Source organism: Molossus molossus, unplaced genomic scaffold (assembly GCF_014108415.1).
Source record: "Molossus molossus isolate mMolMol1 unplaced genomic scaffold, mMolMol1.p scaffold_m16_p_13, whole genome shotgun sequence".
NCBI classification, from domain to species: Eukaryota; Metazoa; Chordata; class Mammalia; order Chiroptera; family Molossidae; genus Molossus; species Molossus molossus.
Window position 1 is genome coordinate 36,818,004 of NW_023425348.1, and position 14,863 is coordinate 36,832,866.

The 14,863-nt window shown below is 40.7% G+C and overlaps 1 protein-coding gene across 6 annotated transcripts in view; it reads right to left on the reverse strand.

Annotated features, from left to right (window-relative positions):
• ANKRD42 (ankyrin repeat domain 42) overlaps positions 1-6,395 on the reverse strand; it is a 50,354-nt gene extending 43,959 nt beyond the window's left edge. For 3 of the 6 annotated variants that reach the window (XM_036259458.1, XM_036259459.1, XM_036259460.1), the window contains exons 1-2: positions 5,321-6,395; positions 3,065-3,228 (exon numbers count right to left, since the gene is read on the reverse strand). In XM_036259458.1, the coding sequence (XP_036115351.1) occupies positions 3,065-3,228; positions 5,321-6,395 (1,239 nt within the window). Of the gene's footprint in view, positions 1-3,064; positions 3,232-5,320 lie in introns of all 6 variants that reach the window. The other 3 variants (XM_036259462.1, XM_036259463.1, XM_036259461.1) reach the window with 1 other exon arrangement.
• Positions 6,396-14,863: the final 8,468 nt, after the last annotated feature.

Genomic DNA, 14,863 nt, shown 5'->3' on the forward strand with positions numbered 1-14,863 from the left:
TCTACAGAAAAAATATACTCAGGTGAGGATTAAACAAACAAACAAACAAACAAACAAACAAATAAAGGTCACATTTGGTGCTTCTTAGATTTCTGAGGAAACTAATTGCTTTGTATTATATTTTACAATGATCACCTCCTGACAATACTGCTTTACAGTTCTGTGGTGTTTTTTTCTGAGGTTGTTATTAAACCAGTACTGTAGATGATGACAAAAAACTGAGATAACTCAATAATGATTCAAAGACCATTAGCCTAGCCTGGCAGGTGTGACTCACTGGTTGAGTGCTGACCCATGCACCAAGAGGACACCGGTTCAATTCCCAGTCAGAGCACATGCCCAGGTTGTGGGCCCAATCCCTAATCAGGGGCATGCAGGAGGCAGCCAATCAATGTTCTCTCTCATCAATGTTTCTATCTCTCTCTCTCTTCTTTCCTCTCTCTAAAATCAATAAAGAAAAAATATTTTTTAAAAAAACAAAAACCGTTAGTCTAGAAAACTAAGAGAGATAGAAAAGAATAATAGCTGAGTTTTACAGCAATTGAATTTGAGATGCTAGTCAGATATGCATAAGCAGTTGATCAAGCATCCAATACAAAAGCCAGAATTCAGGAGAGAATGCAAATCCTTGAATTATGTTGTAGAAATGCTAATGCCAAGGAAGTCTAAAAAAACTGCCTGGAGAAAGAGAAAAGGCAGAAGCATAAAAATACCTATATTTATAGTATAGGCAGGGTAGGTTAACCAAAAAAGCCTAAGTGAAAGTAAGCAGAGAACTCGAAAGGTTACCAGGAAAGGAATTGAATGATATATTAAGAAGTCCAATACTATTGAAATATAGCACAGTAAAATCAGTATTTCATCTCTTCAAAATCATCAAAAAAGAAAAGATAAACAGGAAGAAAACCCTATCTTTGATGAACTAGGAGACATCTTAAATTCAAACCTCAGAACAGATGGGAAAGCTGCCGAAGTGTAGATCAAAGAGGGATGTGGGAGGAAACAGCAGAAAAAAATCCCCACCCCAGGCTGCACTCACAGAAAGATCCTCAATGCACATTTCTCTCATCTGAGGGGAAGTCACTAAAAGGCCAAAGGGAAATCCTTGTTAACAACATTTTAAGTGGGGCACACAAACTGGTGGAGAGAGATTCTCCAAATCAGATTTGGTTCCAAGAAGCAGAGAAGCCCAGACAAACAAGAAATCACACAGAGAATCCATAATCATAGGAAAGAGCCTATGTTTGTATAGCAGCGGGAGGAAAAAAGACTGCATAGTGAATACGTCTACTGCAGCCTATAGGCTGGGGAAATGTAGTAGCTAAAATAAGCTCCCCCATCCAGTCGGTGTGGCTCATTGGTTGAGTGTCGGCCCACGCACCAAGAAGTCGCCAGTTCAATGCCCAGTCAGGACACATGCCCAGGTTGTGGGCCTGATCCCCAGTGGGGGGCATGCAAGAGGCAGCCAATTGATGTTCTCGCTCATCGATGTTTCTATTTCTCTCTCTCCCTCTCCCTTCCTCTCTCTCTAAAATCAATAAAGAAAAAAAATTTTATTTTAATAAAAAATAAAATAAGCTCCCCGGCCCAGCTGGCGTGGCTTAGTAGACTGAGCGGTGTCCAGTGGATTGAGATGTCCTGGTTCAATTCCTAGTCACGACACATCCCCAGAAGGGGGCCTGCAGGAGGCAGCTGAGTGATGTTTCTATCTCTCCCTTCCTCTCTCTCTAAAATATCAATAAAAATATATTTTAAAAATAAATAAATAAAATAAACTCCCCACACACAACCTTGAATAATGAGAAAAAAATTTAGTTGGCTTTGTACACAGCTCAAGAATAAGAAGTTTTGCATTAAAAAATTCACTAAGCACTGTTTATACTAGCTAAAAATTGAAAGCAACTAAATATGCATCAGTTGAAAAATGAAAAAATTCTGATATTAGTCTAACAATAGACTATTACATGACTGAAAGAAACTAGAGTACATATATATATATATATATATATTTTTTTTTAATCCTCATCTGAGGACATTTTTCCATTTTTTGTACAGACAGAGTAGGAGGGAGAGAGAGGAAGAGAGAGAGAGAGAAACATCGATGTGAAAGGAACACATCGAGTGGCTGCCACCCGCACGACCAACCAGGGCCGGGGACAAACTGCAACCGAGGTACATGCCCTTAGCGGGAACCGAACCCGGGTCTCTCCGGACCGCAGGTGGACGCTCTAACCGCTGAGCCAAACCGGCCAGGGCTAGAGTACATATATTTAACCATACATATCAAGCTGCAGAATGATACATATGTCGTTTATATAAAATTTGTCATTTAAAGTAATGATATAATCATATCCAATAACAGCATAAAACAGATAGGAATAATAAACACCTAAGTCAGGGTAATAGTTATCTCTGGATTTGAAGGAGAGAAATGGTGCTTGGGAGGGGTGCTCAGGGATTTCAAAGGTATCTATAATATTCCATTTGTTTTCTAAAACTCTGAGTATTTCTAAAACATATTCCATTTGTTTTCTAAAAATCAAAAATGTTAGGGTTTAAGAGAACTAGGTATTCATTATGTTATCCTCTTATAAACTACCCTTTATGCTTGCCTTTGAAACCCAGCCAAGCCACCACACTGTGAGGAAACACAAACTAGCCAGGTGGAGAGTCCTCACAAATAGGCCCACATGGAGAGGAATTAAGATGCCCAGCCTACAGCCAGCATCTACCACCAGACATCTGCATGAACAAGCCTTCAGAAGTAGGTTCTAACCCCAGCTTTTCAATCTGTAACTGAAGCCCCAGACATCATGGAGCAGAGACAAGCTATCCCTGGGATCCAAATTCCTGGTTCGCTCCTGCACATAAATAAATGGTTATTTTATGCCACTAAGTTTTGGCACAGTTTGTTACAAAGCCATTACAACCAAAACACCCAATAATAAACTGAATTGAAAAGGAAAATATTCACAGTGCCTATCTATATAGGGCTCAATCCAGTTTGTTAAATTTATAGAACTGCTAACAGCTGTAAACGTACTCATTTTATTTAGCTTCTTACCTCCAGACTTCCAGAATGTGCTGCCCAATGTAAAGGGGTAAATTTGTGGAGAAGGTCAACTTCATTAATGCTGATTCCACGTTCTACTATTTCTGAAAGCTGCTTTACATCTCCAGCTCGTACTGCATCATGTATACTACCAAAATGTACCTTCTTCCTGGTGCCTACTGAAAAATCAAATTGCTTAAAATATATATTAAAATACAAAAAAAAAGACTTTAAGCAATAAGTCAAAAGAAAGCAAAGAATCACTTTGACTTTCCAAATAATTTAGTACAAAGATGTTTGTGATTAACATCTTAATCAGACTTCCATTTCAGTTCTAACGTGTAAAGAACAGGGAAGTATCATTCTCTTATGTACAGGAGAAAAGCTGAACAAATTGAAAACCAATGACTTTTCTTAGACTGATCAAAGAATTGAGTTCTTGGCAAACTACCATCCTGAATCTGGAAAGACAGGCAAATAGAGAAACACAGTCAAGTTCAGCTTACCTAGAACAGAAGCCACTGGAGCCATAAAGAGCTAGAAGCACTTAAATGGGGAGTCATTGAGGGGTTTTAAACAGAAGACTAATAATGATCAGATTTGTAACGCTGGGTTTATAGGACTGGCTGCAGGTGATGGGAATTCATTGGGGAGCAAAAATGCAACACCAGAGATTCAGGGAGAACACTAAGAAAATAGCTACGGTAGTCTACAGCAGAAAGGCTGAGATCTTCAACTAAGAATGTCATAGAAACAGAATATTCAACAAATACTATGAAAACAGGTTGAACAAAATTTGGATGTATATAGTGAGCAAAATAAGGGAAGAGTATTGGGATAATTCCAAGGTGTCTGGCTTAGTTCCCTGAGTGGTGTGGGGCCACTGAGACAGTGAACACTGAAGGGCAGAGAGGGCATGTGGATTACATTTTATTATTATTATTTTTTAATCCTCACCCAAGGATATGTCTTTATTGATTTGAGGGAGAAAGAGAGAGGGAGGGAGGGAGGGAGAGAGAGAGAGGGAGGGAGGAAGAGAGAGAGAGAGAGAGACATCGATATGAAAGAGAAACATCACCTGGTTGCCTGCGGTGCCCATTTGACTTGGGATCAAACCCGAAACCTAGGAGGGAAACATACCTGAAACCTTTTGGTGTATGGGACAATGCTCCAACCAACTGAGCCACCCGATCAGGGCCAAAATTACATTTTAGACATGTTGATCTTAAGGTGCCCCAAGAAGAGTTCCAAAAGAGACTTGTACATGTGAGTCTGCTGCTCAGAGGAGAGATCTGGTGTTAGATGTGTCTAAGTATTAGGTGGTTTTTCTGATACCCATCCTCACCCCATACTGGAACCAAAGGCACTCTATTCTTCTTGTTTTTGTTTTGTTTTGTTTTGGTTTTTTTTTATCCTCACCTGAGGACATTTTTCCATTTTTTGTTCAGGTAGAGTGGGAGGGAGAGAGAGGAACAGAGAGAAACATCGACGTGAAAGGAACACATCAAGTGGCTGCCACCCGCACGACCGACCAGGGCCGGGGACAAACTGCAACCGAGGTACGCGCCCCTAGCGGGAACCGAACCCGGGTCTCTCAGGACCGCAGGCCGACGCTCTAACCGCTGAGCCAAACCGGCCAGGGCTATTCTTCTTTATAATATTCATGACACTAGTCCTTATTTGCTCAGTATTTATTTTCCCCAGTAGAAGGTAAGCATATGCCTGTCTTCTTTAATGATATATCCTTAAGACACAGCACATATTAGGCACTCAATAAATATCTACTGGATGGCTGAATGAATAACATAGATTTGAGAGTCCTCAGTAGGATTGAAGTCATAGTACATAAGAAAAAAAGCACCAGTAATGGCACTGTCCAGGGAAAAAGGCAACATTTAAGGAGAAGTTGAAAGAAAAGTCAGAAAAGAAGAGAGTCAATAGAATGGAAGGAAGAAAACTAGCTAAGTCTAATTTCATCTCCACAAGGTCAAATAAGAACTTGAAAGGGTTCATAAGATTTAACAAGAGTCTCAATGGGCGAGAAGTCTCAGGAATGTGCAGATGTAAAGAAAGGGAGAAAAGCCAAAATAAGGGAGGTTAGGGAAAGGGTGAACGGCTTTGGAAGCCACTCAGAACAGGTCACTTAAGGGAAAAGAGGAGTGACAGATGAGAAGGGGAACTGCCAGAAAGGCGTAAGGCTGATGTGGGCAGAAGTGAGAAAGGGAGTGTGGCAGAGACACGGTCATCGAAGTAATTAATCTGACTCACACGGGGTTGCTGTCTCCGTGGAGGAGGAGGAGGGGCCGGAAAGGGGTACCCCAGGCATGGTGCGATCCCACGGCCTCCCGGGAGGAGAGGCGTCCAGGCCCCCGCTGCTGCGGCGGTCTTCACTTGCAGTCACCCACGAGCCACTGCGGCGGCCGTCTTCGTCTTCGCTGGGACCACGGCCGCCGTCCTCTCTTGCTCCCTCCCAGGAGCCCCTGCAGCCGGACCCTCCGTCTTCACTTTCTCTCTCCCAGAAGCCACTGAGGCGGCGGCTGGAGTCTTGGCTGCCGCTCACCCCGGAGGAGTCGCTGGCCGCGTAGCCGCAGTCTTCACTTACTCCCTCCCAAGAACTACTGAAGCTGCGGCCGCCATCGGCACTCGCTCCTTCCCAAGAGCCACTGAGGCGGCGGCGGCGGCGGCGGCCGTCACTGCCCCTTTCCCCGGAGTCGCTGGTTCCCGGGCCGCGGATTTCCCTGACTCCCTCCCAAGTACCACTGAGGCGGAGACCGTGGTCTTCTCTGATCGTGCCCCCGGAGTCAATGGACTGGTGGCCGCCGACTGGACTGAAACTGACGTCGCTGTCGCGAAAGCCGCGGTCTCCGCTCACGCTCTCCCAAGAACTGCTGTGACCGTGGCCACCATCTCCCTTAACTGCCTCCTGAGAACCACTGCGGCGGCGGCCCAGGTCTTCACGGACCTTTCTCGAGTCACTGCCGGAGAAGCCGACGTCCTCACTTACTCTTCCCGTAGAGACACTGCATCGGGGGTCGTCATCTTCACGGATTGCTTCCGTGTCTTCGCCGAGGCTAAACTCCTGGTCTTCGCGACCTGTTTCCTTTGACTGGCCGCTGCGATGGCTGGGTCGGCCGTTTATCCTCCACACGCGAGGGCCGGTGCGGCGGCCGCCGTCTTCGGCTGCTACTCCCCGCGAGTCGCTGTGGCAGCGGCCGCCGTCGACGGGTACCCTCTCCTCGGAGTAGCTTTCCAGTGTCCCGACTCCGGCCACCTGGTTGGAGGGGTGACGGAGCCGTCGCCTTGGAAACGAGTAAACTTCCGGCTTCCGGCGTGCTATAGTCATTTCCAGTTCCTTACGGCTTTGCGTCACTTCCGGCTTCCTTTCCTTCACCTTTTTCAAGGCTTCGCCTCGAGAGGAATCGGCTGCTGATAGAGACGGGTTTTCGGTGAAGTTCTGCTCGGTCTCACACCCGGCCTTATCCGGGCTCCTTCTCTGTAACGGCCTGGCGTGGATCGCGCCCTCCACGGCTCAGCGCTCAGGTGGAGGCTCCGGGACTGCAGTGCGTAGGTGACCTGTATGGCGCGTGCCGGGCGGGGCCTTTCGTCCTTGGCAAACCCAGTATACTTTTTTTCAGTGCTGGTTGGAACGTTGAAGAAAAGCTATTCTTACTCCTAACTTCTCACAAGTATGGGAAAAGGCCTAAAGTAGGAGTTAGCAGCCGCAGCCGGTTTCATTATTGAGTGCTTACTAGTGCCGCTCCCCTTGATAATCGCTTGGTACTTAATTCTCACAATAATTTTGTAAGGTAGGTGTTATCCCTATTTTACAGGTGAGGAGATGGAAGGTATCAGTGTTTTGCGAAGGCCAAACAGCAGGTATGTTGTAGAGCCCATATAAAACCACAGGTCATTAGTCAAAAGACTATTCCAGGTCTCCTCGTTTCAGATCCAAGGTTCCTTTCATTGTGAAATGTTTATTTTCACCCTGGCCAGTTTGGCGCAGCGGTTAGAGCGTCGGCCTGCGGTCCAGAGAGACCCGGGTTCGGTTCCCGCTAAGGGCATGTTCCTGGGTTGCAGTTTGTCCCTGGCCCTGGTTGGGTCGTGTGGGTGGCAGTCACTCGATGTGTCCCTTTCGCATCGATGTTTCTCTCTCCCTCTCACTCTATCTGAACAAAAAAAAAAAAAGGAAAAATGTCCTCGAGTAAGGATAAAAAAAAGTTTACTTTCAATAGCTTAGACCACATCTTTTTCTCCTACCTTATTTTAACGTGTATTCTTCCATTCACTATTTATTGTAAATGTATGGGTCAAATATATGAAAATGTGCTTGCAACTGAGAGAACACTGATAAAATTCTCAGCCCTCCAAGGGCATTACCCACCTTGAGTCCCCTCTCACCCTGTTTTTTGTCCCGGCCCCCCGCCCCCCCATCGTTATGGCTTTGCCATGGGGTTTTTTGTTATTGTTGTTACCTTGGTTTTTGGGGGGGGATTTTTTGTAAAAAGTTACAAAACTTTTTAAATTTTATTTTTTAATTACACCTTACATTAAGTATTATTTTATATTAGTTTCAGGTGTACAGCATAGTGGTAGACAATCATATACTTTACAAAGTGATCCCCCTGATATTTCAAATACCCACCTGGCACCATACACACATATTTATTGTAATATTATTGACTATATTCCCATACTTTACATCCCAGTGACTATTTTGTGACTGCCAGTCTGTGCTCAATCCCTTCACCTTTTTCACCCAACCCCCTAACTCCCCTGACCGTTGCCTTGCCACAGGTTTTGTGTTGTGAACACATTTGGGAAATTCCCCTGACCCTACTTTTCCTCTCTTGAAAAACTGTAAATTGCCTCTCTTTAACTTCTATATCCTCTTGTAATATTAATAACTGCCATTTGTTGAATTCATATGAGTCCTGTACTGTAGTGTTTTATATTTGTTTTTTTAATCCTTAATATAACCTATAAGGATAGTATTACTGTTGTTTTTTACAAATAAAGTGCCCAAGTTAAATAGCCTGAGGATACACAGCTAATAAGTAGTAAATACCAGAAGTAGGATTTCTACCTAGATCTTTGATTTTGCTGCACATACTCCTCAAAGTCTCTGAATTCCCACAACCTTTATATTAGACCACTTATCACATTGTATTATAATTGCCTGTTTAATAGTTAGTTGATCCTAACCCCTACCCTCAAGAATTCTGAGCTTCTGGAAGGTAGGGACTGTTTATTATTCATCTTAGAGTTCCTGACATCTAGAATACTTAGTCCAAGGAGGAAGGGCTTATTTTCTGTTGTATGGGTGAGTGGGTGGGTTGATGGGTTGATTGGTGGATGAAGTGATAGACTGAAAGTAAAGTTTTTTACAGTTGGAAGGGATTTGGCTATTAATCATCCCAATTCCCTCGTTTTTAGAAATGGGGCATCTGAGGCCTTTGACCAGACATCTATTGAATTATTAATATGGGACAGTTTATGTGCTCAGTGATTTGCAAATAGTTTTAAACTTAATCTGTATTATTATTCCTATTTTCACAGATGAAGAAACCGCTCAAATTTGGCCAAGATCACATAACTAGGAGGTGGGGAATTGGAACCCACTGTGACTGACTCCAAATTAATATGGTGTTTGTTGCCACTTATATTTAATAATGACAAAGGCTTCATTTTTTTTACTTTGTTTTATGGATAAACTCACTGAGGAAACGAGGCAATATTAAAGGATACACACATGGCAGAAAGGATCAGAAAAGAAAACAAACAGAAGAAAAGCAGAAAAAGTAAAATCTCCCAAAATAAATTTCAAAAGACTTAAAAATAAAAGCAAAAAAAAATTTGATCACAATAATAGCTGGTATTTGAAAAGAACAATAAATAGACACTTAGCAAATCTGAGGAAGAAAAGGAGAGAAAACAATATTGGAAACAAAGGGAACATATTAAAGATATGAAGGTTTTTGAAAATCAGAAATGATTTAGTGTAAACTTATTCTAATAGTCCTGAAAATTGACTTGCATAATTTTCTAGGAAAATATAAATTTCAAAAAATTGGCTCAAAGTAAGAAAACCTTAATAAACTAATAAGCATAAAAGAATGACCTATGTATCCCTGACAAAAGTCACCAGGAACAAAGCATAGAGAAGAATGGAATACTTCTCAACTATGAAGGTACCGTAACCCTAACAGACTCTAAGAGAGTAGAACAAAAAACTTATATCTCAGTCTCACTTATCAGTGTACATGCAAATATCCTAAGAAAACTATGAAGCCAGTTCATTTAGAGAATGTCATAACCAAGCTGGGTTTATCCTACCAATACAAGGATGGGTTGACATTAGACAGTATAGCAATAAGAATTTCCTAATAAAGGAGGAAAACTAGATGATACTGAAAACTCACTTGAAAAATTAGCATCTATTACTGATTCAAAAAATATAAAATTCATGTTAAGTAATAAAAGGAAGCTTGCTTAACTGAATTAACAAACAGCACACACTTAATGTTATGGTCCAAGGTTATCTGGTGTCAATCCTGCAAGTTAGCATTGTTCTGAGAATTTTGGACCCAGTGTCAAGCAAGATAAGGTCTGAAATTGGAAAGGAAGAAATTAATACAAGTGATGTCATTGTTTACCTGGAAAATATAAGACAACTATAAAATATTAAATATTAGAATAAAGAATTCAGTAAGATGGTAAGCTATCTGGGCAACATACAGAAGTTAGATTTTCTATAAACTAACCTCAATTTTTAAACGTAAAGAAAGGTTTCATTCACATTAGCAGCAACAATGGTGAAATAGTCTAGGAATAAGCCTATCAAGAAGTAAGCAAAATCTACGTGAAAAAAAAAATTTCATTTATGTATGTTACAGAGGATTTTACTAAATGGAAAGATGCTGTGTCCCTGTGTGAGGAGGTTCAGTATTATAAAGATAGGATTCTCCTGAGACTAAATTTGTTGCATTTTAAGTAAAAATCTAATTTTTAGTGGAAATTGGCAAGATGATTTTAAAGTATATCTGGAAGATTAAATATGCATGCAAGATTAACCAAAACCTTTTTGAAAAAGAACAATTAATGAGGACTTAACCCAAATACATACTAGAACTATAAAACTAGCATATTTAGAACAGGGTGGTATTAGAACAGGACTAGACAAATAGATTAGTGAAACAAACTAGAATCCAGAAATTACCCCCATATATTATAGTGGTGGAGTTTTTCAAATAGAGAAATGTAGGCGCTTTGATATTTTCATATGTAAAAATTTCAGAAGAATTAAAGATATTAACAAATATAAAGTGTTAGAACACAATAAAGAAAGTTTGTATTATAAATCTTAGGAAGACTTTCCTAGGCAAGAGAAGCCCCAGAGCACAGAGAAAAATATTTAGTATAATAAACATTTAAAAGGCTATAAGCTCTGTTACTATAAGTCAAGACCAGGGGAAACTTAATATTTATTTTCTTCTAAAATTTATTTATTTTTTTGGTACATGCCCCTAGCAGGAACTGAACTCGAGACTCTGGTCCGCAGGCTGACATGCCAACCTTTAGCCAAACCGGCCAGGGCGCTTCTAAAATTTTAAATCAGCGAGAAAGAATAACTCAATAGAATAATTAATAAGCAAAAAAAAAAAAAAAATGATTAAAAATACCAAGAGTAATTAACAAAAAAAGGGATACTCAGACTGAACATCACAATGATAAAAAAGATTATGAATAATGAATGTTGGAAGCAGTGGTCTAAACAAGAATTCTGAAGACAGTGCTGGTGAAAGACTAAAGTGTTGTGACCCATGAAGGACAATTTTTTTTTTCCTGTATTGATTTTTAGAGAGGAATGGAGAGGGAGAGAGATCGAAACATCAGTGAGAGAGAACATCAGTTGGTTGCCTCCAGCATACCCCCCAACTGGGGATTTGACCCACAACCTGGGAACCAGCAACCTCTTGGTGCGTGGGTCAATACTCAACCATGAGCCACACTGGCCAGGCCATGAAGGACAATTTCACACTACTACCTGTCATTCTAAATGTACATTACATTTGAACCAGGAACTATCAAGTTGTAAAATCTTCAAAATAACTTGTTCAGATATATGCACTAGGATAGTCATTGCAGTACTTTGTGATCGTAAACAATTAGAAATTTGAATATACATCAGTGAAAGAATGGCTAAATTACAGATCTACATGCATTAATCAACATGGGAACAGTTGTAAGATACGCTAAATGCAAAAAGGCAAAACAATACATATGTGACATTTAATTTCTAAAAATTACTTTGTAAAAATTTTTTCAAAGTTTGGGAAGAATATATACCAAATTGTTAACTCAGTGGTTACTTTATACAAGAAAGAATACGAGACTTTATATCCCATATTTCTTGTATTTGTTTTAAAGTTTATTTCCTAAGTAAAAATAGCAAAGCACAGGAAGACATGCACTGTCACATAAAACAAAAGATACCTTTAAAGGAGTATATGAGCCAGGAGAGAATAAGAGGCTAAGAAAAGCACATTAGTTTTAGCAAGGAGTCATTGATAATACTCAGCCATTTTAATGAAGCAGTGAAGATGTAAAAGCCAGATTGCACAGGATTTCAAGGTAAGTAAGGGACTGACTTGAAGGAAGTTTCTCAAGTGAGACAAGTTTCAGAGCACACACTGATGGGCACCTCGGCATTCCAGATCATTGGAACCCTTTGTAAGTAGGAAGATTATGATTGCAATTAGTAAAAATAGCTAGTCCTCCAGCTGTCTACCTTAGGTTTTCCAAAGTGGGGTAATTAATCAGGCCGTCTCCGTAATATTCCAATAATCAGCTCTTTTCATCTGGTTCCAGAGAGAGAAGCAGGGCCAACTCCAGACCAGAATGTGAACTAAGAGGGTTTTAGTAACCATTTCTACTCCTTTCTGCTTCGTACCCTCATGCTCTCCAGGCATTCTTGCTCTCCCTTTGGGTTTGCACTTCCAAACCCTCACTAGGGCACCCCACTAGTGTTTTTTGGCTTTTTAAATTTGCTGTTCCTCATCTGAGCAATAAAGTGTCCGTTATTTCAGGGAGCTCATCACATACAGGATTGGGAGAAAATTTCCTACTACAGAAGTTCAGGCCTTAACAATAGCCTGATTTTCCATTTTTACGTCCAGATTACCTCTAATCTTTTCACTTGCAAGACATGGTTAGATGCCCCCTTATATTTTCCTGAATATTTTGTATAAACCCTTCAGAGTATTTTTTTTTTTTTAGGCACTAAAATGGACTGTAAAGAAAGCCAATCAGGAAAATACAACCTAAAATTCTCTATTTTAGGTTAAGTTGTTATATGAGAATCTTACATTTTTAACATGTAATTGGGACCTATTTTTCTCCCTAAAGCTTTTGTTTTTTTAGCTGACAAACAGGTTACTGTGTAGTATTTTCCAGGACATGAAAGTTTTAAGTAGGTAAATTATATTGGCATTGTAAAGGATATAAACAATGATTCGTAGTTTTCAGGAAATACACCTTTATTTGTTCTCACAAACTCATTTCAAATAACAAGGTTCCACCTTCCCTAACATTTCCAGCTTTCCTTGCCACGTTTTCCAGTATAGATTACTATTTCTAGTTCCCAGTGCTATGTATTAATTACTCTTCCTTCTTTTGGGGCTAAAATTCAGTATTTCGGATTTCAAGGTCAGTTATGAAATTTGGCTGTTCATTAGAATAAAATATGGAACTCTTTATTGATATAATTGACATTAGTTTCAAGTATGGTAGCCATACTTGAACATATACCATAGTTATATATGGTATAACAGAGGTTTCTCTGAATGAGAATCTACTAAACTGTCCAGAGATAAGGAATCTGTTCTTAACATTCACTGTCATTCTGGTGCACATCTAAATCACTACCTGACATCTAGCCTTCCCCCTCAAAGGAAAACTGGAAATTGAATTCTCAGTTCCAGGTCCACTAACAGACCATCTTAGTACTCCCTTCATTCTGAAGTTAATTCTTGTACTGTCTTTCCAGCTCCAGCTGAACAGTCATCTTTTCAACCTGTCTCTCCAATGAGCTTTTAACTTTGCGTGCTAACGTCTCTCCTGTTTGTCTCATTCTAACCACAATTAAATCTCTCCAGTTAAATTTCTTAAGAGTAGCTCTTAACTATTTTGTCACCTATCACCCACACAACCCACTGCAACTGGCACTGGCACTCATCGATAGTCAGTAGTTGGGGATGTTTCTCAATCTTCCCGTTTTTCTTTTTTTCTTTATTGATTTGAGAGAGAAAGGAAGAGGGAGAGAAACATCGATGAGAACATCTATTGGCCACCTCCCGTATGCCCCCCCACCACCACCACTGGGGATTTGGCCCACAACCTGGGCATGTGCCCTGACTGGGAATGAAACGGGTGACCTCCTGGTGCATGGGTCGATGCTCAACCACTGAGCCACACTGGCCAGGCTTCCCCTATTTTCTTTACTGTCTGTTCTTTTGAAACTTTTTCCCATGGCTGGCTTTCCTGTTTTACTGCAATAGTGCTCTCACCTTCCTACCTGTGAATCTAAATAATTTGTTCCCCAGGGACCTCTCCCTCTATACAGGTAGTAGGTGTCACCTTCCTTTTGATTGTCACATACTTTTAGGCATTTGATCAAAACTATGATGGTCTCCCTGAAAAAGGCACAACAGAAAACTTTTCCTACATTTTTGCATTTAGGCACCAGCATTTCTTCCATGACTTCATGTATATTCAAAAGTCCAGCTATCACATGTTTATAGCTCTCAAGTCTTTTTTTTTATTCCTCAGCCAAGGATATTTTTTCCACTGATTTCTAGAGTGGAAGCAAGGGGGAGAAGGAGAGAGACACATTGATTAGTTGCCTCCTGCATGTGCCCAGACGGGTTGGGATAGAATCTGCAACCCAGGTATGGGCCTTTCACCAGGAATGGAGCCTGTGACCCTTCAGTGTGCGGGCCAGCACTAACTATTGAGCAGCACTGGCCAGGGCAAGTCCAGTTTTCTTACTGGACCTCTATAGCATTTGAAAAAAAATTTTTTTTTTATCCTCACCTAAGGATATTTTTCTATTTACCATCAGACAGAATGGGAGGGAGGGAAAGAAACATCAATGTGAGAGAGACACATCGACTGGTTGCCTCCCTCATGATCCAACCAGGGCGGGGGATGAACCACAACCGAGGTACGTGCCATTGACCAGAATCGAACCAGTGACCCACTGGTCTGCGGGCCAACAGTCTTATTAAACAGCTAAGCCAAACTGGCCAGGGCTGAAAATCTCTTTAAAATTTTATTCACTTGATTTTTTTATTAAAAAAAGCCAACCTTACATGCAGACTAGAATATTACTTGTTTAAAATTTCTAGTGGCTCCCATGGTCATCAATGTAACACAAACTCCTTAGCATGACCAATCAATTCAAAGTTACTGGGTTTTAACCATATAAAAATTTTTGAAAACATGTTTACATGTTGTTCATTCTCCATAGATACCCTTCCCATGAATGTGGTGGTCTCCAATGCTAGTTATCTTCCAAGACAACTATCACCACCTTTACAAAGCTTTATATATCTCCAGGAAGTTTAATGTGCATATTTCTATCCTAGCATTTATCTTAGGGAACTTTTTTTTAATTGTAGAAAAAGTGTGGGCTAAAATAAAGCAAAGCCAGGTTCACATTCTTGTTCTACACTTAAGTGGGTGATTCAATATCACCTGTAAACTGGGGATACCATCTACCATGTAGGATTATTTCTAAGTACTAGAGAATAT